The following is a 24811-nucleotide window of genomic DNA, read 5'->3' as shown; positions in this document are numbered from 1 at the left end:
CTGTGACTGACATGTTCTCCTCAGGCAGACCTCAGGCAGTGTGGTCCTCCAGCTCTCTCCTAGACAGACATGGAAAACATCTCCCAAGGAACTGGGTGGGGAAGGCGTAGGGATCCAAGTACAACCCTTTGAAGGTGATATTTGTTTGAATTCCTCTATGGTCCCCCAGGCGTTTTTGCTGTCTCCTTATGTTTTGATTCATGCTTGCTTTTGCTTATTTGTGAGAGTCTCCTGACTGCAAATAGTTCTCACAATCCTCTCAGATGGTCCAGGGAGTTGTTTTCATGGGAAGGACATTAGGATGGCTCTGGCCTCTAGGACACGTGCGACTGACAGCCGTCAAACTCTGACATTGCAAGTGGCCTTCATCAAGTCGGTCGGTCACGCTAGCATTGATTCTAACAGCGTTCACCAAGGATACACAAAATGGCCTTTGCGAATGCATTTTGCCTTTCTCCCTGGGTCTTGGCTGGCATCCTTTTAGTCCTTACCAGGCTGCAGCTCTTGTCCATCCAGCAGTGACCCTATCTGCATAATTAGCTTGCATCTGTGGGTGTGTATGTACCCCACCCCCACCCCCGAAAGCAATTGCCTTTGAACTTCGGAAAAATACCAGCATGGAACACTGGAAGGTGTCAGCTCTCTGAGTCCTCTTGTTCCCACAGAGAAGATGAAAGTGGGGGTCATTTTGGAAATCATGTTCCCCTTCTTCTGGACTCTGTATCCTTTAGAGTGAGGACAAGCAAAACTGGAAGTAAACTCAAGAAGAGGGAGAGATCTAGGGAATGCAAAATAATCATTGTGTTTTGATGTCAATGATCCAGAACCACATTGCAAGCTTTGGTTCTTTTACAAGTTGCTGGGCTGCGTCTGGCCGCCCTTGCAGCAGGCGTAGATTTGCTTTTTGGATTTCTCTGTACAGAACACTCTCAGTCACCTTCCTTTCCGTCCCTACTTCTTGGATGATAAGACCCTTGTATGGGTTGGCTAAAGAGTTCGTTTGGGTTCTTCTGTTAAGACGTTATGGAAGAACCCGAACGAATTTTTTGGCCAACCCAACACTTATTCTCTGGGAGGGCTTGACCCCCTGAGTTAAAGCATTCCCCCACCCCTGTCTCCATCCTCAGCCCTGTGGTCTCAGCAGCACACACACATTTGTGCAGCCTCTCCAACCTCAGCCATGTTATGTGCTTACAGTTGCTATTGAAGAAGAGGGATGGGGTGATTTAAGATGAAGGTTTGGATTTAGAGTCCTGGGTTCTAGTTCTTGTTGCCTTGGACAGGCCATTTGACCTGTGAGTCATAATTCTAATCCCTAAAATGGAATAATAGCAGTACCTGCATTCATAGGGTTGGGTAGGATTGGATGGCATAATGCATGTACAGTGCTTGGTACACAGTAGGTGCTCAGTAAATGGTGACAGTTATTGCTGGATGAAGAATCAGTAGTCTCCCTTCCATCTCAAACTAATTATGTGACCTTAATCAAGGCATTGAAATATCTGGAGTCTCAGTTTTTTGATCTGTAGTCTGGGGACAAAAATAACTTTTCTCTGCACTCTTCACGAGGTTCTTATAAGAATTTGGTGGCAGCAGCAGCAAGATCTGTTTTAGTTTCAGAAGTTGAGGAGCTACTCTGCTTTTTGCAGTTGGCTACCCAGAGGCTCCAGACAACACCCAGAGGAGAGCTAGGTAGAAAACCCTGTATTCAAACAATGCAGGCAGAGCCACAACCCATATTTTCTCTACTCAGGAGCAACAAGGTCTCCTAAAACAGCTGTACTTGGAAGAACTCTTGTAAAAACCCCTTTAAACTCAAACTTCTCAAAACCAGACATGCTGGTGCATCAAAATCTCAATTCCCAGCAATGAATCAAAGCTTTAGAGTCCCAGTGACAGAAGCCAGATGGGAGTTCAAATATTCAGGCAGGGTATCTATGGCCCCAGGTTGCAATATTTGCTTTGACTAGTGCTTACTGAGTACCTCTATGAGCTGCACTCAGAGTTCCATATGGTACATGATTGGGAAATTTACAGGGAGTGATAAGCATGGAATTCAGGATAGTGGTTGTGAAGGAAGTGGGGAGGTGGTGAAGGAAGGAATGGGACTGGGAGAAGCACACAGCACGTTTCAATTATTTTTTAAAAAGCTAGGTGGTGGGTATATGGTTATTGGTTTTATTATTCTATATATTTCTATAGAACATTTAATTATAAAAGGGGAGAAAAGCAGAAAGGAGCCCAAAATCCAGAAAAAAGTAATAAGAAACAGCATTCTGTAAGGGCCATATGTATTTTTATCTATCCTGGTAACTACTTTATTTCTGTTGCCTCTCATAGAGCCTGGTCCAGAGTACGTGAGGAATGAACTGTTGTTGACTGAATGGATGGATGGATGGATGGATGGTTGGATGGGTGAATCTAATGCTCCTCCATCCCATCATCTTTGATCCCAACTCTGCTGCATTCCATTTGTCAAAGTATAGGTCAATAGGCAGAAGGGCTTCCTGGGAACATTTTGTTTCTGCTCTGGTCTAGGACACAATACTATGGACTGGCCAACAGCAGGTGGCTTTGATCATCATTTAACATTGCTCTATTTCAAGAAAAACGTCCTTGTGAGATTTATCCTCAGGGACACCAACCTGCTGCAGGGCTCTCTGGAGTTAATTCCTCTGGCTTAGTCTTGCCTGCCAAACACATTCCCCTAGGTGACTGCCTTTCAGGCTCACCTAAGAGGTTTCTGTAAGTGCTAACACTCCTTTCACTTAGCCCAAGGGGGAACTGGAGTCTTTACTCTCAAGACTAAGTAAGAGAAGCATCAGTGACGGCAGCTGCTGTCCCAGGAGAGCCCAGCTTGTTAAGTACTTGCTCCCAGCTGGAGAGGCTTGAGAGGCCCTCCTTATTCTACCTGCTTCAGCTTCTCACTTCCTGGGAAGGGAGTCAGAGGCTGTGGGGCTGCCCGTGTGAATAGGGGCGGGGGAGAGGATCAAGATGGAGGCCTGCTCATCTTATTGAAGCAAATTATGTGCTTCCATACCTGCCAACATGATGCCAGAGGAGCTGGGAAGCTGAAGTGCATTACTTATGCCTATGAAACTCTTAGCTGAAAAAGGTAGGTGAATAGGCATGGAAATGCTCATCCTCCAAGTCAGCTCCTTTCCTAAGCTAGGGGCCTGATGAAGGTGCTTGTCGAGGGATGAACAGTGGCCAGGATGGGGGTTGGGAAGAGTGTCAGGTTTGACAGCAGTGCTCTCAACCTCTGGGCCTTATTCGCTATAATAGGGTAACAGTCAAGATATTTAGTAATCAGTATGGCATAGGCACTAGCCAATCAGCATGAAGAAGGGCTTTATTGCTGGAGGTCTCAGCTGCAGCTGGCCTTAGCTTTTTAGCTGTTGGATGGGAGAGCGATGGGGAGGACGACATGGAGAAAGGGTCAGGGTGTGGGAGCGGGGAGAGGTCTTGGGGAGCTCAGAGCATCTATTCACCTATCAGTACAGGACGATTTCAATATATTAACCACCAGTGAGGTCATACTCCTGCTGAATGTCAGATCCAAATGTCAGCTCTGCTATACCACATGAGAAAGGTGAATTTGATTCTCATACTCCATGTGCCTCAGAATCACTTGGGGAGCTTGTTGAAAGCACAGAGGCTTAGTCCCCACCTCAAAACTACTGAACGACACCCTGTAGGGCCCTGGCTTGGCCTGCTATGCTCCTGAGACCTGTGTGCCTGGATCAGTGGATGTCTGGGGATCCAGCTGTAACTTTCAAGGGGTTTATGATGCCTCTGGGAGATGAAGTCAAGCACGCAGTCTCTAGGGGAACACGCCCAGTTCAGGTGCAGGTCGTGTGAGTGAGTGAAGCAGGCTACTGGGGCTGCGTGGCAAATTGAAGAGCGCATGTCCGTTTCACGGCAATTGCAGCCCCATCAGATGGCTGCCAGTCGGGAGCGCAGGCCTGGCGTGGACGGACCTTCTGAATTGTCAAGGGAAGTTGGAAGTCAGTGAGTCAGCTCTGCATCTCACCAAGTCACAGGTAGGGCGTCGCTTTAAACTCTTCCTGCTACAAAAGCTCTGTCTGTGGGAGGGGGAAGGGTGGAGGAGGTGCAGCTGGTCCCACGCGATAAGGGAAGGAGACAAGTTTTAAGTGAGGCCCTTGATGCTGCTCAAGTCAAGTGTGACCCCACCATTTCCTTAGGTGTGGCCCTCAGAGTCTGTCCTCAGCTGGTTGCGCCCCTCCTTCACCTCTCAGATGCTCCCCCTGCTCTCTGCCCCCTCCCCCAGGCAGAGCCTGCCCTCTGCAGCTTTCCTAGCACTGAGGTGTCAGGTCTGATCATGGGGTGAAGGGGCACCTCTTCTAGGGACTCTGAGTCTTAGCTGAGGGGATGGAGCTCTCACAGGATGGAATATGTGGCTTCAGACGAGAGGTGCTAGGGATCCAACTGGGATCCCGGGAATGTTCCACAAAGGAGTAGATTCCTCTGTACTTAGGTACAAGAGAACTTGGCTTGATTGCTACATTTAAACCCATTGCCAAATGCTGCTTTCCCTGCTTGGGCACCCACCCCTTTGTCTGCCTGACTCTTTCTTGTCCTTCAGGACTCAGACTGTGTTGTGACCTCCATGACTAGGCTACTTGGTCTCCTTTTAGCACCACATCCCCGGACAGGCCCTTGTTTTTGGCTTTTTCACCTGGAATTTCGATGGTCTGCTTCCTTAAAAACATTCAAGGCTAACATTTATCAGGTGTTCACTATGTGCCAGCATGGTTCCGGTCACTTTATTATCTCAGTTAACCCTCACAATAGCCCAGTGAGGTTGGCACTATTATCGTTCCTATTTAAGAAGACAAGGCTCAGACAGGTTAAGTAACTTGCCCAGCATCACATAGCTAGCACGTGGTAAATGAAGATTTGGACCCAGTTTTTGTGCAGCAGAGCCTGCAATTGTAACCACTGCATTATGCCACCTCCTTACAGTTTGAAGTCAGTGGCCTGACATCAAGGATGGTCTCTTAGTTCATGTAGCGTAGTCCCAAGTTAGGCTCTGAAGTTAGATAGGGTGAGGGCAGCTATCAAACTCGCTCTGTCACTGTCTGTGGTTACCCTTCAAGCCTCAGTTTCCTTGGCTCTATAATGGGGACAATTGTACTTGCCTTATAAGGTTATGGTGGACGTTATAGGAGAGGATGTATCTCTTGTTCTCATTGCAGTACCCAGCTCATAGGAATATCTGAAACATGGTGGTAGGATAAATGATGGGCAGTGCCCAGTGAGTTCAACTTTTACTGCCCCTTTCAAATCCTCATATGACTCCGCAGAGATGGGATTTGGTTTGGGAGGGAGTGGGTCTGATGCGGGGCATGGGGGAAGAAGGCTGGATGGAATGGGGATGGCCAGCCTCTGGCGTTGTTTACATTTCTCAGAGAGGTTACTCTATAGAGACCGTGGACAATGGGAAGAATATTCTGTTTCATTTGGAGGGTATGGATTGTATCTTCACTATGCCCAAACAACCTGATTTTCAGCCACAACAGTTAAAAATTAACTGGCTCCATTGCTACTGAGGCACAAACTAAATGTTTGGTTGGCTGGGCATGCCGTGTATCTGCCACTCTGGGTGTAGATTGCTAAACTCATTAACTCACCAAGAGTGCTTTTTGGGGTAAATACGAGGTATAAGTACTCATATTTTGACAAATCGTACAATGCCTGCCTGTCTTTATGACTTTTCCCCATTTCTCCATCTGGATTACTATATTCAGCTCATTGAGTCATGCAGTTGGGCCTGACAATTTTTGTGGAATAGACATGGGTCACTATCACACAGAAACACCAGAGCATGTGACCACATTGGCTCTACCAACCCCAAAGGTCTGTCATAGGTGCAGTATTCCTTGGCAGGATTATGGTTTGGTTTTTGTTTTATTAAGGCCTGGAAAAGTCTTGACAATTTAGTTTGCCAAGTGTGTGGTTGGTACATAAAATATGGATGTTTTTAATCCCAGGATCTTCAAGAACTGTCCAGGGAGAAGGTCTAATTAGACCTGCCTTTTTTTTTTTTTTTTTTTTTTTTTTTTTTTTGTGCGACGCGGGCCTCTCACTGCTGTGGCCTCTCCCGCTGCGGAGCACAGGCTCCGGACGCGCAGGCTCAGCGGCCATGGCTCGCGGGCCCAGCCGCTCCGCAGCATGTGGGATCCTCCCGGACCGGGGCACGAACCGGTGTCCCCCGCATCGGCAGGCGGACTCTCAACCACTGCGCTGCCAGGGAAGCCCAGCCTTTTGTTTTTTTAAATGACATCCAGGCTTAGTAGCAAATGGCATTTATGCACTAAAGTGCCCACATCGATGGGCATGCAATAAATGTTAAATCACAACAATTAAGTTAAATGAGAATTAATGATTTGTCTTACAGCATTGCCTCAACTCCCTGGGGTGCTCTTTTACCCCCGTTTACAAGGCTTTGCCTGGCTGGTCCCACTCACTTCAGCCCCACCTTAGTGGGGTCACCTACTTTTGCAGACTCCATCCTTCTTTCCCCATCTGTCTAGAATGTCAAGGCTGCTCTCCTACTCTTTTATCTTCTTCCCTGACACTTCCCCTAATCCTCTTTCTCTCTCACTCTCATCACCTCCCACTCTCTCCTCCATATTTTCTTCACTCTCCCTTTCTCCTCCTTCTTACCCACTTTTCCTCTCCAACCTTATTTGTCCAGTCCCTTTTTATAGAAACTTTCCTCTAGAAGGCACCCCCAACCCAGCTGTGGATTGGCATCTTCTCAGTGACATTGTTGCCTTATTCTGCACCCTGGTGAAACAGCTAGGCTGCCCCAAATAGAAGAAATCAGTGAAAGTAAAGACTGTTGCAATGCAAACAGAATGTATATCTAAACTCAAACCCCTTACCAAGTTGTTTCTAAGCATGCATTGTTTTCTTGGGGAAATCAGACTAGAGCCAGGATGAATGAATTGTCCATAACACCATACAAGACCCTCTCCACAAGTACGTGATTCCTGCTTATCTATCGTGTAGGATTATATGTGGGCAAGCAGATTGAGAAGCTTAAAGTATGAGAGTAGTCAGCTTTCTCTCTGACCTTGTTTGGAGCAAAGCCAGGAAGCTGTCTCTCTTTGGTTTAGAGGGTTCTTGGAATGTTCAAAGTATCTGTCTCACACCCTTCCCAGAAATTCTCCCTTGGCAGCCAGGATTATGACTTGATGGAGGCACAAATATATGGTGGCTACTAGTGGCTGGTGTCTAGGTCCCAGAAGATGGCAGAAGCTGTTCTAAGATGTTGAGGTCAAAGAAGTAATGCCAGCATTCCACCATTGTGACCCTCCTGGCTGAAGCCCCTTTTATAACATCATAGAAATTCTACACAGAACCCAGAGGATGAGAGGCTGCACACTCCATGCTGGGGAATAGAGTGGGCAGGATGAGCTCCCATTCCTTGGTCTGGGTAGTGGCCTTGCTACATTGAATCATTATGTTTGGAAGGTCACCTAGTCTATCTTCCCAGCCAGGGCAGGAATCCCCACTCCCACCTGTCCTTTCCTGGAGGTAAAATGGACAGAACAAGGACCCATGCTTGAGTCCCCAAAGAATGGCAGGACGCCCTCAGTGGAGGCATACTGTATTTAAATGCAATTCACCTCTTTGGGGTCTAGGAAAAGCCACCTGTAGATTCATTTGCTGGGAAACACGGTCTGCGTGGTCGAGGCAGTGGGCGCTGGGGCCATGATTTTGCTAAAGGTTGACTTCCTCCGGAGGTCTGTCTGCTGTCCAGAATGGCAGCCGCTTCGGTGGGCAAATAGGACGGTCATCTCTGGGCCCAAGGGGGCTGCTTCAGGCTGGGACCCCTTCGGGGTGGCTGGTTGTTCAGGCTTCCCAGAGGTGTGATGTTTGGCGGGAGGAGGGCTGTAATTCTGGAATCTCACAGTTTTGACTTGCTGTAAGACAGAGGAGAGCAAAGGGACATAGGTGAGTGGGAGACCTGTGCTATTTCCCCCTGGGACTTGGTTCATGCTGTTTCTCTACACTTGTCCCTTCCTGGAATGCCTCATTCACGTGTTCATCCAGCAAATACTTGTGTCTGTCATGAGTGTCGACCATGCAGCACCACTCTGTCAGGTGCTGTGAAGCCAAGAGTGAGCAAAACCGCCCTGACAAATGACAATGATAGCCAGTGCCACTGCGGGGGGAGCAGAAGATGCTGAGGAATGCGGAGAAGTATCCACCTGAAGCTGGAATGGGCCTTGTCCGAGAAGGCCTCTTAGAGGCAGAGTTATTTCAGCCGAGAACTGAAGAACGACTGGGAATTAGCTGCGAGAAATAGGGGGGACAACCACCTACCTGAGAACAGGGTCCTTCACCTCCCCTCTCTCCTTCCCACCTGCCAGTAAGGCCTCCCTGCTGACTCCATCCAGACAGTTCCTTCATAAACCCTCAGAGCAGAGTTAGCCAACTGGACACTGCTGACTGAATATAGTCTGCAGAAAGTCTGGGAGTTTGAATTAGTTGCTAACATAAAAATTGGGAGATGCATATAAAAATCAGCATTTTATATGTCCCTTAAGATAATCAAAGTGCAGGCACACTGGGGCCTGTGCCCCATTCTGGCAGCACCTGGCTGGAGCTGATTAGCGGGTCCCACTTCATGTGGGAGTCAATGATCTGATGTTTGCGTAAGCGCTTCCTCTCTCCCTTCTTTCCTAGCCTGTTTTAGATCTTGTATATTAGATTTTACTTTGGCCATTCCCTATCTTACAGCTTAATAAAGTGTTCTGTGCTACTGCTCGGAAAGCTTTTTTTTTCCTGTGAAATTCAATCCCAAGGTCTTGAGATTGAAAGGTGAGTGGGAGACCAAATGTCTTCATTCTTTTGACCCTTACCATGTCCAGCAGAGGTCTGGGCACTTACTAAACACAGTTTGAGGGCTGCATCTAATGGCTTGGGGGTAACTGACAAGTGGGGTGTGGAAAACTTTGAATTATTTGAATACCGTAATTCAGAAGAAGAACTCTCAACGTTTTAATCAGTTAACACTAACTTTTTCCAAATGCCTTTCCCTGCAAGCTTATAGCTTAGTTTTTGTGTCAGATCTCAGTTCTACTCCAGACACTCATGTGTGTCAGCTGTGTGCTTTTGGGTAATGTACTTTAACTCCATAAGCCTTCATGTCCTCATTTTTAAATGAGGATGACAATAATAATTATAGCTACATCAGAAGGTTGTTGTCAGAATTAAATGAGATAGGACATGTGAAGTACTCAGCACAGTGCCTGCTAGGTCGTTAGCATTCAGTAAATGCTTAACAAAGAGGAGGAAACCACACCATCTTTCCATTTGGAGGGAAATGGGTGATGGTAGTGATGGTGATGTTGGTGGTGATGGTGGTGGTGATAGTGATAGTAATGGTGGTGGTACGATGTTCAATACACTAAAAGATAACAGCCACCTAATTTTCTTCACGTCACCTCCTCCATCCCTGCCTCAAGGATATTGTTGAGAACATAACACTTTTACAAAAACCCTTAGGACTTCTAGTGGGAAAAGCCCTAGAACCGATAACCGATAACCGCAAAGGTCCCGATAACAGTTGTTGGAGTAGTTATAACTCAGTGTGACCTTACTAAGTCACTTACCTTCTCCTGTGCCTCAGTTGCCTCTCCTATACTGTGAACGAGTACGTATCAAGCCCTATGTAAGTGCTTTACTCATTTAACTCCAATCCTATGAGGCTATTACTCTTCTTACCGCCATTTTAGGTAAAAGAGTCTCAGAAAGGTGAAGTGTTTTAACCAGAGCCACCAGCTAGCAAGCAGCACAGCTGGAATTCAAGTCAAGATTGTGTCTGATGCCAAAGCCGTGTTTTTTCCAAGTTGCCTCTGGGCCTCGAAAGAAGGATGTATAAAATCTTCTGGAAGCATAAAAGAGATTCAGTAACATGTCTGGGGAGGATGCGGGTGATGTGAGGATATGGAAGGGGGGTTGTGTGTGAGGATTCTTTGGAGGCTGCAGTTTTGATTCCTTGTCCATTTACGGTGAAGTCTCAGGAGCTGGGACACTGTGCAAAGTTAGGGGTCTAAAGAATCAGGCCCCCCTAATGTCACCTACTCCTACCTTTTCGCTGCCATTTCTTGAGTTCTCTGGTTTCACCAGGATGGATGGCGGGGCAGATGCAGGCAGTTTTGGTAGAGGCTCACTCCTGACGGGGATTTCTTTGCCTTCCATGATGAGGGAACTGGCCGCCGAGTGGATCCTGGTGTCGCTGCCCCTGCTGACGCATGTGAGGGCAGGCTCCCCAGTGGCAGTGGGCTTGGGTCCCATCTCCGCCACCACCGCCGAGGCTGAGGAGGGGGCTCCCTGTGGCTGGTAGAATTGGAACTGCTGAGGCCGGACGACCATGGTGGGGCTGCGTCTGAGGGAGCCCACCATGAGGGTGTGGACCCCTGACCGGACGGGTCTCTGCAGGGATCCATCTGGGGAATTGTATGACAGAGATATCAGCAGTGGGGCAGCTGACAGCAGCTTGGGTGGGAGCTGGGTAAGCAATGTGTCCTGATAGCCCAGAATAGTTAAGTGCTTTCCCAGTGTGACTGTGCTCACATTCTCCCAGGGTCTTTCAAAGGTGACCTTATTCTTTTTATAGTGCTGTTTGCTGATGCTGGCAGCAAATGACTGGCTAGGCGAATACTGGGGGTGGGGTGGCGTCAGAAGGTATATCACCTCTATTTGTCCTCTCCCTCTCTCTCTCTGTCACACACATACACACACACACTCCTACTTTCTCCCTCCAGGCCTTTAAGATGGAAAGTGAAGAAGACAGTCCTAAAGAGAGAGCTTTGCAGTGAGAAATAAAGGCATGGAGACCAAAGAGGAAACAAAAGCAGAGACAAAGAAAGAGACAGCAGAAATTGAGACACGCAAGAGAGAGTCAATGGAGAGGCATGAGTGGGAGGGAGAGAGGGTAGGAGAGAGGGCAGAGGACTCCAACCAGCTACTTAAAGAAAATTCTGATGGAAGCTTTAGGTCTGTGTTGGTGGGACCTCTGCTTTTCATCGGGTCTGCAGGGAGGAAGGGTGAGCGGAATTTAGGGACTGTGTGTACCAGGCAAACGTGACAGCAGCTGGAAGCAAATTTGGAAAGGTTATTCCCAAGTTAGGGATGTGAGCAGATGAGCTTCGTGAAGTCCCATGACACAGGCTCTGGAATCAGATCTCCTCCCAGGGAGCCAGGAGCACATCAGTCACATCATCTCCCTGCTCCTCGGTCCCCTGGAGCTAAAAACAGCACCTCGTGGCCTGGGGTGAGGATTACATTTTATGATGTGTGCAAAACGTTAGGATAGTGCCTGGAACATCATAAATGCCCCATGTTTTAAAACTTTTTGTGTGTGTTTTTAGGTAAAGGAGAAGCAAACTCTAAAAATGCATGGTCCAGGAGTTTGGTTTTGCCCCTTCCGTTTCCCTGAGCTCTTTTTTTTTTTTAACTGAGATAGTCCTCCCTCAGTAAAAGGAAGCCATTCCTTCCCCTCAAATTCTCTGGAAGACAGGAGATCCCCATCCTCTGAGCATATGTCCTGTGGGTGACGTGGAGAATAATCGAGAGTTCATTGTGCTCTGTGGGGGGCAGTGGGGGAGACACCCTGAGAAGCATTGTGGGCTATTTCTTCATAAGGGTCTCCCAGAATTTAGAGCTATAGGTGACATCCAGCAGAGATGCTAGTTCTTTGTGACACTCTATGGACACGTGTGTGAATCAAAGTCATCTGTGTCCAGCGCAGAAGGCCTGAGCCTAGGCCATGTTCTGTGTCATGACTCTTTATCAAGCCGGGTGTGAACATGAAGAGCAGATGCTCCCTGTAACACCGCTGGCGTTCTCAGCTGCCACTGGCAACCCAGCCACCACTACACAAGTCTGACCTTTCAGTGTCAATGTCTGTTTTTCCACTGACAGCCCTGTGAGATGCATACAGTCAATTCTCTGTCATTTCTCTTTGCTTTGGGGAGATTGATAGCTTGACCATCCTCACCTTGGGAAAAGGGAGAGAGAGAAAGCCTCTGGGACCTAGGAAGGTCAAAGCCACACTAGGCAGACCTGTCCTTAGGCTCTCAGAAATGGGTGAAAAATCAGTTTACCGCCTTATCTACTGATCTTGTCGGGTTCCTAATTTCCAAGAGCTTTAATGCTTTCTTATTACATGTGCATATAATGCAAGCGTCAAAACTCCAAGCCAATCAAGATCTACACAAAGTTAGAGAGGGAGTGTCCGAAAGGAAGTGTGAACAATTGCCGAGGGGCTTTTCTCCCCGGTATTTAAAAGTGGTCTAGACTATGTGAACATTTCAACACAAGTGAAGTGAATTACATTCACATTCTGTAGGGACCCAACATGATCTGCTTAGCTGCAGTAGCAATATTGATACTGATAAAATGCTATACTATAAAAACAGCTAACATTTCTTGAGAGCTTATTATGTGCCAGGCACTGGGCCATTAGTGTTAAATGAATTATTTAATGCCCTGATGAGGTAGGTACTGTTTTTATTTTCATTTTGCGAATGAGAAACCTGAAGGCCGAAGAGGTCAGTAACTTGCCCGAGGCTGTTGTGGTGGGATAACTTATCGCACGTGTGTTTTGTGGGGAGAAGGTGGAGGAGAGGGTGAGGAGGGAGGCGCCGTCGGCTAGAATTAAGAAACAACAGTGGTGGGATTGGTGGTCAAGCAGATGATCAGAAAGCACTGAGAAAGGGTAGAACTAAGAAAATTGCTTTAATGTCTGTGTGGCATACCACCCCACATGTGAATCTTTTGCTCTGACTAGTACTGCATTTTCACCTTTAATCATTTTTTTTTTTTTTTTTGCGGTACGCGGGCCTCTCACTGTTGTGGCCTCTCCTGTCGCGGAGCACAGGCTCCGGACGCGCAGGCCCAGCGGCCATGGCTCACGGGCCCAGCCGCTCCGCGGCATGTGGGATCCTCCCGGACAGGGGCACGAACCCGTGTCCCCTGCATCGGCAGGCGGACTCTCAACCACTGCGCCACCAGGGAAGCCCACCTTTAATCATTTTTTAAGATAGCAGGAGGGATGGCAGAGCCCAGTTTAAGTCAGGGGATGTAGAACAAATCAAGTTGACTTTGCTTGGCTTGTTTTCTTCTTCTAGAGAGGTGTACGAATATAGAGGCTTGATGTTTTATAGAACAATGGGTTTCAACCACTTTTTGAGAACCCCTGAAAATGAAGCCTTATGCAGAAATTCAATATATTAGGAGATAAAAGCCTGGCTTTGAAGATGAAGGAGCTATATAATTGCCATGTGTGCAATGTGGATGTTATATAAAAATAAAACCAAGGTGCAGAGCAGTACTAAGATTACAAGGTATGTATGTACATGGACGAGAACTTGGGACTGGGGGGAAGGATATGAAGGAGACATTTGTACAATATAAGGTACTTTTGTACAATATAATTTTTTTACCTTGTGCATATATTAGTTAAACAAAGTGGGATTCAGGGGCTCTTAGCAATGACTCCTCTTTTCCTCTTCCCCTTGTTTCCCTTTTGGCACCTCCTGAGGGGTTCCATGGAGCACAGTTTAAGAAGCATTGATCCAGCAAGTGCTTTAGTTGTCCTGTCTTAATAAGAACCAGCATCCACCTTGGCCATGCTCTAATTATATGTTGGCATTCAGGGCTGGTATCATCCCAATCAGTCAGCGTGCGTGTATGAAGTGACTGAGGGCGGGGACCTTGAGTCCATTTGGCTTCATCTGATAAAACAACGCAGTATTTGGGAAGTGTAAAGCAACCTTCACAGAGGCTTGTTTTAAAGCCAAGATCCTTGTTTTTGCAAAAAGCACTCTGTTTGCCAGTGTGAGATCCCCCCATCCCCTAGCTCTAGGCACGTACCTCTCTGCCACCACTTACTCTTTCTCATGCTGCTCCGCCCTTTGCGGAGGGAACCCTGCCCCAGGGTCCTCAGACCGGCCAGGTTCCGCACGGGGTTGACTATGGCCGTGGGCACGAAGACGGACTTGAAGGGCCGGCTCTGCCGGGGATCACCTTCTGAAATGCTGCCTTGGGAGGACACAGAGGAGGTGGATAACGTCCATGTGGCATAGAGAGCAGAGCTCCGGGAGTCTGGAACACTAGATGTCTTTCTGGTTGTGCAAATTTTTTTTTTTTTTTTTGTGAAAGAGAAGAAATAGAGAAAGAAAAGGTTCAGTCAAGAGTCCTGTTTTAAAAAAACGATCTGCTCCCAACTGTATAGCACATGTGGTCCCTCCTCATCGTATTCCTACCCATAAATACCTACATACATATATATATGTATGTATATATATATATATATGTTTATACTTGTCTTCATCACAGGCTTAACTATGGAGGCCTCAGCTTCCACACCTGGATAACTGGGTGGGCATGCTGAGGGAGGGGAGGGGAAGGGGTCTCACACTGAGGCCTGGTGGAACTAGAAGACTTGAATATCATCATCTTTCACTCCAGCTCTGATCACTCTTCACCCCGTGTCCCTTCAGCCCTCAGTTCAGAGCACAAGATCTTGTATGTGTTCATTTCGCTTTGCAGGGGCGATTTCTTGTTCTTTCAGTGACTTTCCCACTAGATCCTAAACTCTTTGAAGGCAGAGATTTTATATGACTTGTTTTATAGCCTCTAGACTTTGTTTATAGCAGAAACAATATGTTCTGCACATATTGTTTATTAATAAATGTTTGTTGAATGGCTGCCATGATGCTTTTAGCACTGAAGCCAGTCATTTTGTCTCACACATAGTAAGCACTTACTGTATACCCACTGTAACACCCAGCATTGGCCAAACACTGCCCACATCATCTCACAGGTTTTTCTCGACAGCCTTCTGAGGTAGGTACTATTAGTGCTACTGTTTTGTAGGTTAAAAAATAGAGATTTACTGTTACTTGTCCAAGCAATTAATAGATCTGAGATTTGAACCCAGGTCCAGGCTGGCCCCTCGCTCTACCACTAAGCTACCTACCTACTGGCTAGTTAGAGCGTTCATCATTTGGAAAACCCTGCATCCTACTTGAAAATTAACAAACTAAAGGAGCTGGTAGGCCCTACACATGCCTCCATAAGACCTAATTCTTCAGCCTTAGGCTCTGATTTTTAAGAACAGTGTTAATATTTTGTAAAACACCAATCTCCTGTCCATGTTTCCAGCCTGCAACTCCCTGAACCCCATGGGGAATGGTGTCATTTTACATGCCCTTCTTGCCCTTTTACCATCCTGCCCCAGCATCACAGCCCCTACCGAGTAGTCCATGAATCCCCTTGTCACTCTGTTGATTAAATAACCCCTGCTAATTCCCTGGAGATAACCAGTTCAACCAAGGCCCCGGCACAGAGATGCCCTCCACGTATTTTCCTTCCTGTCAATGCCTCCAGGCTTCTCTTTAGGTAATTCCCCCTTATTTCTCCTTTTCTCTCCTTGTTTTGCTTTAAAAAAGTATATGTAGTTTAATATTGAGCCACCAGTGTTGTACAAGATGGGAAAGGCGTCATGTAATGCAGCCAACTCTGCCCAGGAAGCATATGCAGCCAAACACGCTGGGAACTGATGCTTGCAGAGAGGGGCTTCTGTCCACAGCCTTCAGCCTGCTTCTGGCCCCTGGGGATGCAGTCAGTGAGGCGGAGTGGGCTGTACACCAGGAAGAGCTCAGACTACATTTTGGAGATGAAGGCTGGGCTGGAGAGAACTCCCCAGCACTGGCTTGCCTGGCAGAGTCTGCATCTACCTGTTTCTTTTAAATGAATTTATTTATTTATTTATTTATTTATTTGTGGCTGCACTGGGTCTTCGTTGCACTGCGTGGGCTTCTCACTGCGGTGGCTTCTCTTGTTTCAGAGCACGGGCTCTAGGAGTGTGGGCTTCAGTAGTTGTGGCACATGGGCTCAGTAGCTGTGGCTCGCGGGCTCTAGAGCGCAGGCTCAGTGGTTGTGGTGCACGGGCTTACTTGCTCTGCGGCATGTGGGATCTTCCTGGACCAGGGCTCAAACCTGTGTCCCCTGCATTGGCAGGTGGATTCTTACCCACTGCACCACCAGGGAAGCCCCTACCTGTGTTTTAAACAAAGGCCTCAAAGTGTTGGATGCTGCAAAATGGACTGGCAACAGCAAAGACAGGTTCCAAATTTGTTGCCAGCAGCATCAGCAGCCTGGACAGAATACAGTTAATGAGGCCCAAGCCAGCCTAATCCCACCAGTCCCTTCTTTGGACAACTGTTTACAGACAAAGATGCAACTTCATTTTTCTGGACCCAGCATGAAGCCAGATTCCAGAAACTCCTAAATCTCAAGTCTCCCATCCAACACTGAGTCCCTCTATGTCTTTTGGCAAAAAGCTCAGCACTTACCCAGCATGTTCTTCTAGCATCAAAGCACTTTGCAAACATATATTCATTAATCCCCATGACACCCCAGACCTGCAGATATTATGATCCCTGTTTTCTAGATGGAGAGACTGAAAGACATTCTGGGTTTAAGTGGGAGGTGTGTGTGTTGCCTCTGATTTGCTCCGCTGGGCTGCTTTGAGTGTGCAGGTCCCTGTGTCCCCTTTTCTACCTGAGATATGAGCCCTTAAGAACTTGCGCAGTATTTGAAAGGGACATGACACACAGCGGCTCTATCCTGCTCAGCACTGCCAGTAACCTCCTGGTAAGGCAAAAGCTTGGACCATGACAATCTTTATATAGTTCTATGTAGAAAGTTAAAGGAAAGTGAGTGGTGGCCCTCGTGTCACTTTTCTCCACCCCTTAGGCATCAGGATGGCGTATGTGTCCAGTGAAGGTTGCCAGAAAGAGAAATATCCTGGCTTATTGGGCAGAAGGGCATTTATTGGGAGGACAGGAGGGAGCGGAAAGAGCTTGGAAACAGGATCCAAGGGAGGCTGCTGAGAGCTGGGCAGCAGGGATCGGAGGTGGGAAGAGTCTGATCAGGTGCTGTGCCTTGAGTCCCCGCCATGAATGGCCTTCAACTGTGTCCACATTCTCTCCTCCCTTGTTCCTTCCTTGTTCATGTTTCCAAGTCCCAAGAGGCTGAGCCTGTCCCTCACCTGTGGTGATGAGTTGAGGAGGTTGGGGATGAGGGGAAGGGGGAGAGGGAGGAGGAGGGGGAGGAGCAGGGGGAGGGGGAGGGAAGGGGGAGGAGGAGAGAAGAGGAGGAGGAGGAGGGGGAGGGGAGGGAGGAGGAGGAGGAGGGGGAGGGGAGGGGGAGGGGAGCGGGGAGGAGTTGGCTTCTGCAGCCTCTGAAAAGGGAGGAAACTTATGCCTCTACCGAGACTGTGCATGGAAGAGGAAACCCAAGGGATGTAGGTGCTGTTAGGAAGGGCTTGAATGAAAACGTGACAAGTGTTCTGTACCACCTGAGCCAGGGGATAACTCTGGGATACGGGAACTAGGTCGTGGTGGCAGATATTTAGTTGTGGTTGGCACAGCTGGACAGGCTGGTGGCCCCACCGAGCACAGAGGACTGGAGCTTTACACAGCATAGCAGCCTTTCCTCTCTCAGTAATTAAAAGGCTCCCTTGCTGAATCGTAAATCAAAACCCTGGCGTTTTTGTCAACTCTGGTCTCTAATTGATCCTGAAACTCTGGCTGGCTCAGTTCATTAGGAGATGATGCTAGTAAGAGCAGAGGTTCAAATGCTCAGGGGGCACTACACACCTTTGAGGTCTGGCTGTCTTATAAAAGGCAGCCCTGTACACCACGGGGGCTGGTGGCAGTGCAGAGCCATCACTGCAAACAGACAACAAAAGTGGGGCAAAACCTCTCACACACGCAGGACGTTAGAACAGAAAGGGGCCTTGCGCACGTAGTCCAACCCACTCGGTAGGAAAAACTCAGCTGACAAAGGGTGGCATCATTCAGCCCTGAGAAGCGGGAGGAATTAAACCTCCCAAAGTGGGAAGGGCTGTTAAGAACAGGGTGAGCTGCCCCCAGATAGACAAACTGAGCATGTCATCTGCGTCCAAGATTTTGGGGATGGGAACTTTCTCTGCATCTGAGAGGCTGTCAAGGAAAACACATACACACAGAAAGCATTGATCTGCTGTCACCTAATAGCCCTCAGGAGATTATACTGTGACAGGGACTTTCCTTTTTAGAAATGCTGGCTCTCTAGAAGCAAACACACACATCAGCATAAGTAGCATCTCAGTATATGCACATATGCAGGTTTCTATGAGCTGGGGGTGGGGATGGACTCATGGCAAACTATGCTGGTGCTGAAACTCCATCCACTGCCTAACACGCGGCCATGATGGAGCGGGTGAGTCTAGATGCTCATGACTCGCCCAAGAACAGATCTAACTTGGAGAAAAGCCAAGGAGAGAACGGAAAGCTGGAGCCTTGAAGTACACTGGAATGGAGTCCTACATGCATTCTAGTTAGGGTGACCTTACGTCCAGGTTTTCCCGGGAGAGTCTCAGTTTACACCTGCTCTCCTGGTAGAGTGTCCCCCTTTTATCTCAAAAGCATCCTAGTTTGGATGGTAAGTTATATGGTCACTCTTCTTTTAATGTTTTTTTCATGGAATATCCAGGACTTTGGGCTAAGGCATGATGCATAAGCAAATTCCCCAGTAGTAGAGATGGTCCCTAGAGGGTTCATGATAAGATTCCATGGAAGACTGTTCATGAGTTAGGGTAGGTCCTTGCTCTTCATTGTCACTTCTGGATCATCCTCCCACTCTTCTCAAGACTTCCCAGCTTGGGTTCACATGATTAGACTCCACCACCTACCACCCTGCCGTGTTGGAGCCATCATTTCCCCTCTTTCCTTGAGGAATTGAGCTCCTGGATCACTGTCCTTCTCTCCATCTCAATGGATCTATCATGATGATCTCATCTAGTCTTAGGGCTTTAAATACCATCTCAAGGCTGGACCTCTTTCTTAAATGCTAGACGTGTATACTCAACTGCTTACCAATGTCTTTACTAGGAATACTAAGGCATCTGAGACTTAATCTTCTACGAACCAAGCTTTTGCTTCCCCCCAACACCTCAAAACCTGTTTGTTCCTCTTTGGGTTTTCAACTTCATCTCAGTAAAAGGCAACTCTGTCTTCCAGTTACTCAAAGCAAAAAAAAGTGGACTCACCATGAATCCTCTCTTCTTTTACACCCAGGATTTGATTTGTCAGAAAATCCTGTTGTCTCTACCTTCAGAATATACCCAGAATCTAACCACTGCTCCCTCCCTCCACAGCTAGCGCCTTGGTTCATTTCACCGTCACCCCCTCCCCCAACCGGATTATTACAATATCTGCTTAACTAGTCTCTCTGCTTCAACCTTTTCCTATCTATAGTTTACTTTCAACCCAGCAACTAGAGGGATTCTGATTACAACATAAGTTAGATCATGTCATGCTTCTGCTCAAAGCCCTATAAATAGGTTAAAGCCAAATTCCTCATGATGACCAAGGAAATTCTGTGTGATCTGAATCCCTGTTACCATTCTGACCTCATCACCTACTAACCCCCTCTCACTTCCCTAACCCAGTCCTATTGACCTTCATGTCAGGCGTGCTCCTCCCTCAGGGCCTTTGTTCTGTACTTGCTGTTCCTTGGGCCTGGAACACACCTCCCTCATTTCTTCATTCTACCTTCTTACCGCTCAGTAAGGCCATCTCTGACCAAGCGATTAACATTGTAATCACCCCCACACAAATTCTATCCCCCTTTCCTGACTTCTTTTTTCTTCTTAGAGCTCATCATTAGCACGCCACATATATTACTTGTATGCCTTGTTTATTGTCTGTCCCACTAGAATGTAAGCTCCACTGGGAGAGGATACTGTGTCTTTTATTCACTGGTGTTTCTCCAGTATCTAAAAAGGTGCCTGACATATAGTGCTCAGTACATATTTGTTGAATAAATGAATTAAAGCATCAGTCGTAGACATCCTTAGTTTGCCTTTGGAGCTTTTGCAGTTTTCTAACAAATTCCAAGAACCTTCCATTTGAAAGGAGTAACTATGATCCTCTATTCCAATTTTCTGGCATGTGAAGAAATCTTTTTGCCTGGATCTGTTGGAACCCACAATTTACCTGTAGTCTTTCTAGAAAGGGGATCCACCACCTCACCAGCCAGACTGATTAGAAAACTCTATGGGTTAGAAAGTACAGTCTTTTATTGAACCAGAACCTTCTAAGTTGTATTCACTGGTTCACTGTCTCCTCATGGAACAAATCTACTTCCTGGTCTACACATTCTGTTATGGTCCCTGTGACCCTTGTCTTCTGCAGCTCAAATAATCCTACTTTCTTTATAGGTTTCTCCAGTGATGTAGTTTCTGTCTCCTCACCATTGCTGCCCTCCGCTGGACACACTGCCCCGCCTACATGAAAGTCCCCAAAACTGGCCATATATGACTCTAGCTCTGACCCCCATAGAGTAAAATGGGATTATCCCTTTCCTTGGAGTTATGACTCTGATATGTCATAAAGACAGAGTGTATGTGTAGTGATGGTCTTGCTACCTTGTGACAGGCTTTGCCTGGACTTATGGGGGTGGGGGTAGGAGGAACCATGGATAGTTTTGGGGTCTGTGTGTAGTTGTGGTCATATGAGGTAGCTGGGCAAACTGTATGCCAGTGAAATTGATGAATGTGCCAGAGAATGAAAAAGATTGAGAAAAGCTGTTTGGGAAGAAGATCTTCAGGGTAATAGCATGTGACCTGGGGTGTGGATGGATGGGTAGTGGTCTGAGTCACAAAAACCCTGCCTAATGGACCAGAATCCTAGGAAGTCTCCCAAGGTGCTCCAAGAGGTCTTCTGATCATTGTGTTTTCACATTGTGCCATGATTGTGAAGTGTCAGGGTGCAGGGTGTGAGGTGCGATTGGGGGGGGCATTATATAGTAGAAAACCTGAAATCTAGTTCTTGAGCAGACTGGTTAACTCTGCGCATCAATTTCCTCATCTGTAAAATAACATCTACCTTAAACAAGATTCTTGAGCATAGCCAATGAGTTAAGAGATGCAAAAGTGCTTGTAAAATGTGAAGAGCTATTTAAAAGATAACTATTCTGCTATTTTTTTTTTTTAAGTTAAGTGTTAGGAGGGTACTAGAGCAAAAGCTGTTTCTTGGCCCTTATTCTGAAAGGGCATTGAGTCCTTCAGAGATTCAACCCACAGATGGCCCCTGGCCTAGGTGACCTGACCCTCTGATGCCTGAGATTGGAGAGGACCCACCTGAAAATGGGGATGACATAGTTGTTGGGGAAGATGCCGACTCGCCCGGTCACCAAGGAGACACCCCTGAGCCAGCCATCCTGGTACTTCCCCAGGACCCTGATGCCCTCTCCCTTCTGCAGGTCCAGTTCATCGGGTCCATGGGCTGAGTAGGAATGCAGGGCTACAAACCTGGGGAGACACAAGGAACTGGTAAAGGAAGCTGGTGAGCAGAAGGCATGGAACCAGTGAAGGGTGAAGCGAGAGGAAAACTCAGAGCCCACCTGCCCGGTGTTTAGCAACATCACCTTTTAAGAACTGAAATCTCACTATGTAAGGCAGATGAAAGTGGTGGAGCCTGGTTGAAGTAGCAATGGAGGCACCCAGATCCCTGCCCCCACCTCCTCCCTGCTCCTCCACAGAGTACCCCACAGCTGCAAATCACTCATTTAGGTCACATCAGCACTTTGACAATGGGGAAACTGGTCTAGAATAGAGAAAGGAGTTGGTGACCAGGAATCAGTGGCAGAGCTGGGTCTCAAACCTGGAAGTGATGGTTCTATCTAGGATGCTTTTTCACACTGCTTAGAGTATCCCCCAAGACAATGGTCACAGCCATCAAGGTTCAGGGAACTGAGGGGTCAGAAGAGAAACCTCTCTGATCCACTCCCTCTCCTGAGGGTAGGGACATGTCTGACCCCCAGGAATGGCCTGAGGAGCTTAGCTTAATGTAGGCCGGAGGTGGACATGGGAAAATGGGAGGTGGGTGTTAATTTCAGTGTTTGGCACTCAGTGGAATACTGGCTGCATGTTGGCATGGAGGAGGATGGGCTTGAAACATGGTAGAAATGTTCTCGGCTTAGAGCAGTGACTTGCCTCTCCACACAGGAGTTGGGCAGGTGACATCCAGGTATGAGCCAGGGGGTGAAGACCCTGGGGAATAGTGAGGCTGTGGTAGGAGAATAACTGCCCGACTAAAGGCATTAAAAATAACCCACTTTGGGGCTTCCCTGGTGGCACAGTGGTTGAGAGTCCACCTGCCGATGCAGGGGACACGGATTCGTGTCCCGGTCCAGGAGGATCCCACGTGCCGCGGAACGGCTGGGCCCATGAGCCGTGGCCGCTGAGACTGTGCGTCCGGAGCCTGTGCTCCGCAATGGGAGAGGCCACAACAGTGAGAGGCCCACGTACGGCAAAAAAATAAAAAATAACCCACTTTGGCTTGCCAGGTTCGGGGTTACCAGTGTATGGCCTCAGGCTGGATGTTAGGAAGTCCTTCTAGACTCTGTGGACTGTGAGACACTGAAAGGTTTTATCAAAGGGGCTAGGAGAGTATTCTCATCTGCAAGGTTCCTTTCCCCTCTAAAATGCTATATTTATTTCTTGCTGATTACTAGAGCAACATCTATTGATGACCTTGCATTGTGAATCTAAAGGAAGACAATAGAAATTGCTCAGTACCTAAGCTTCCTGTAATGTTTTGGTATATAATCTTCCAGTATCTTTCTACTTTTGTAAAATAATGAGCCAGGGTGATGTGGTTTGGTAATTTGTGTTTTCCACCATTATTCCCTTTGGAGGTTGTAAAAGAAGGGGAGCTGTTATCTCTCTGGATGTGTTGGTTGGGAACGGGGGATGCTTGATGGCAGAGGGATGGCAAAGATGACCCCTCTATGCCAGGACCGGGAGTGGAGGGTTGAGCTTTTTTTACTCACATGTTAGCTGAGAGGTGTTGCTGGGAGCCGGGCAGACTGATGATGGCCGTGGAATGTCCTGGGGAGGCAGGTGCAGGGTGATAAGTGCTGACCTACACAGACAGAAAAGCCAGGCAGAACCAGTGAACATCACCAGCCAGGCCCACAGCAGAGGCAGCCTGACGCAACCAAAAACCAAGGGCCACGCCTGGCACCACCCAGCATGTGTCTTCTCTGTGGTTTGGGGCTGTAGGCAGAGCCAAGTAGTGGTAGATTGGTTTATCGTTTGCTGGGGTGGCATGCCAGGGTCGCAATCCAAAAGACTGCTCAGAGAGGGCAGAGGAGAAGACCTGTCTAGTTTACAGTCAACAGGGTACTGCCAGGATCCTCGATCTCTTCCCTGGGCCCCTCCCTACCCATCTCCCACTGCACTCACCTCCCTCTATGAAAACCTATTCTTATAAAATGATACAATAGCTAATACTGAGAACTTAACACTCGCCAGGCAGTTTTAAGAGCTTTACAAGTATCAGCTGATTTAATCCTTATTAAAGGGACTATTATCATCCCTATTTTTGGATGAGAAACTGAGGGAAAGAAAAGTTACCTAACTAGTATGAAACAAACTTTTAAACCAGGTTGTCTAGGTCCTGAGCCCACACTATCAGTATTAACACACACACAGACACACAGACACACTCACACTCACACACACACACCAGTTTACCCAGTGGCTTAAGGAAGGTAAATCTGCATCCTCTTTACTTTTCCAGGATGAAGGAGGGAGCAATAATGCTAAAAGTATCTGGAAACTGCCTATAATCCTGGCATCTTGCCTGTTGTCTAACATCTTACCTTGCTCATTTCCTTCTTGGCATATATCACAGGCTGTGATTGTTTCCTTGTTTAGTTACTGACCATCCCCCATCACTAGACTGTAAGTTCCATGAGGGCAGGGACTATGTCTTTTTCATCATTGTATTTCTTATGTGCCCAATATGTACTTGTAGCTTAAAGAATGAATAAATGAACAAAAAGATCTTTCTACCCAGTCCACCAAGGACTGATGAAACCTCAACCATCTCCATGCCATCCAGAGTAAATACATTCAATCTGTCTTCAGTTGTCGACTCATAAGCGATGGTAGCTACATATGTGTGCCTTTTTACGACTATGCTTTTGTGGGTATAACTATTATTTGCATATGTGTGTTTGGGCAGTTGCTAATCCATTACCGAGTACATTTATCTCTGGTTCTTTCTACAATTGCGTATGCTTTTTCAGAACCCATGACAATTGTATGTACATGTATGATGGCACTGGTCTATTGTATGTCTGATTATGTTCACATATGTGGGTCTGTGGATTGATAAGCATGTATACTCTGTGTGATTATATGTATATATGGTTGTAAATGTCTATCTGGAATTCTGTGCGTAGGTGTGTAAACTCTAGAGGTGTGTGCAAATATGAATGGGTATAGTTTTGTGTGTGTGCCAATGACTGTGGAAATATATGTATGGCTGCGTATGTATGTGTGACATTTCAATCCAGGTATAGGATCAGAAAACTATTCTAGTCAGATAGTAACAAATGTTGGCAAGAATGTAGAGAAATCAAAACCCTCATACAGTGTTGGTGGAAACATAAAATGGTTCAGGCCCTTTGGAAAATAGTTTTGCAGTTCCTCAAATGACTAAACATAGAATTACCATATGACCCAGTAAGTCCAATACCCAAGAGAGATGAAAACATATGTCCACACTAAAGCTTGTGCATGAATTTTACAGCAGCATTATTTATAATAGACAAAAGGTGGAAATAACCCAAATGTCCATTGACTAATGAATGAATAAGCAAAATGTGGTGTATCCATACAGTGGAATATTATTCAACCATA

The 24811-nt window shown here is 47.1% G+C and overlaps 1 protein-coding gene and 1 long non-coding RNA gene across 3 annotated transcripts in view; one reads left to right on the top strand and one right to left on the bottom strand.

Annotated features, from left to right (window-relative positions):
- The window catches only part of SH3RF2 (SH3 domain containing ring finger 2), a 141099-nt gene that overhangs the window by 7215 nt on the left and 109073 nt on the right, over positions 1-24811 (bottom strand). The window contains exons 6-10 of one of the 2 annotated variants that reach the window (XM_029216841.1): positions 22933-23024; positions 21239-21409; positions 13936-14168; positions 10129-10487; positions 7659-7955 (exon numbers count right to left, since the gene is read on the bottom strand). In XM_029216841.1, coding sequence (XP_029072674.1) covers positions 7692-7955; positions 10129-10487; positions 13936-14168; positions 21239-21409; positions 22933-23024 — 1119 coding nt within the window. In that variant the 3' untranslated portion in view covers positions 7659-7691. Of the gene's footprint in view, positions 1-7627; positions 7956-10128; positions 10488-13935; positions 14169-21238; positions 21410-22932; positions 23025-24811 lie in introns of those variants that run through there. The other variant, XM_029216840.1, reaches the window with a different exon arrangement.
- LOC114892172 overlaps positions 3915-24811 on the top strand; it is a 67387-nt gene continuing 46490 nt past the window's right edge. Inside the window, exon 1 of the long non-coding RNA XR_003792681.1 lies at positions 3915-4043. This is a non-coding gene — a long non-coding RNA (uncharacterized LOC114892172). The remainder of the gene's footprint in view (positions 4044-24811) is intronic.

Source organism: Monodon monoceros, unplaced genomic scaffold (genome assembly GCF_005190385.1).
Source record: "Monodon monoceros isolate NGI ecotype Baffin Bay Population unplaced genomic scaffold, NGI_Narwhal_1 Super_Scaffold_12, whole genome shotgun sequence".
Taxonomy (NCBI): domain Eukaryota; kingdom Metazoa; phylum Chordata; class Mammalia; order Artiodactyla; family Monodontidae; genus Monodon; species Monodon monoceros.
Note: the sequence above shows the minus strand (reverse complement) of the source record. Positions and strands in the feature narration are given on the sequence as shown.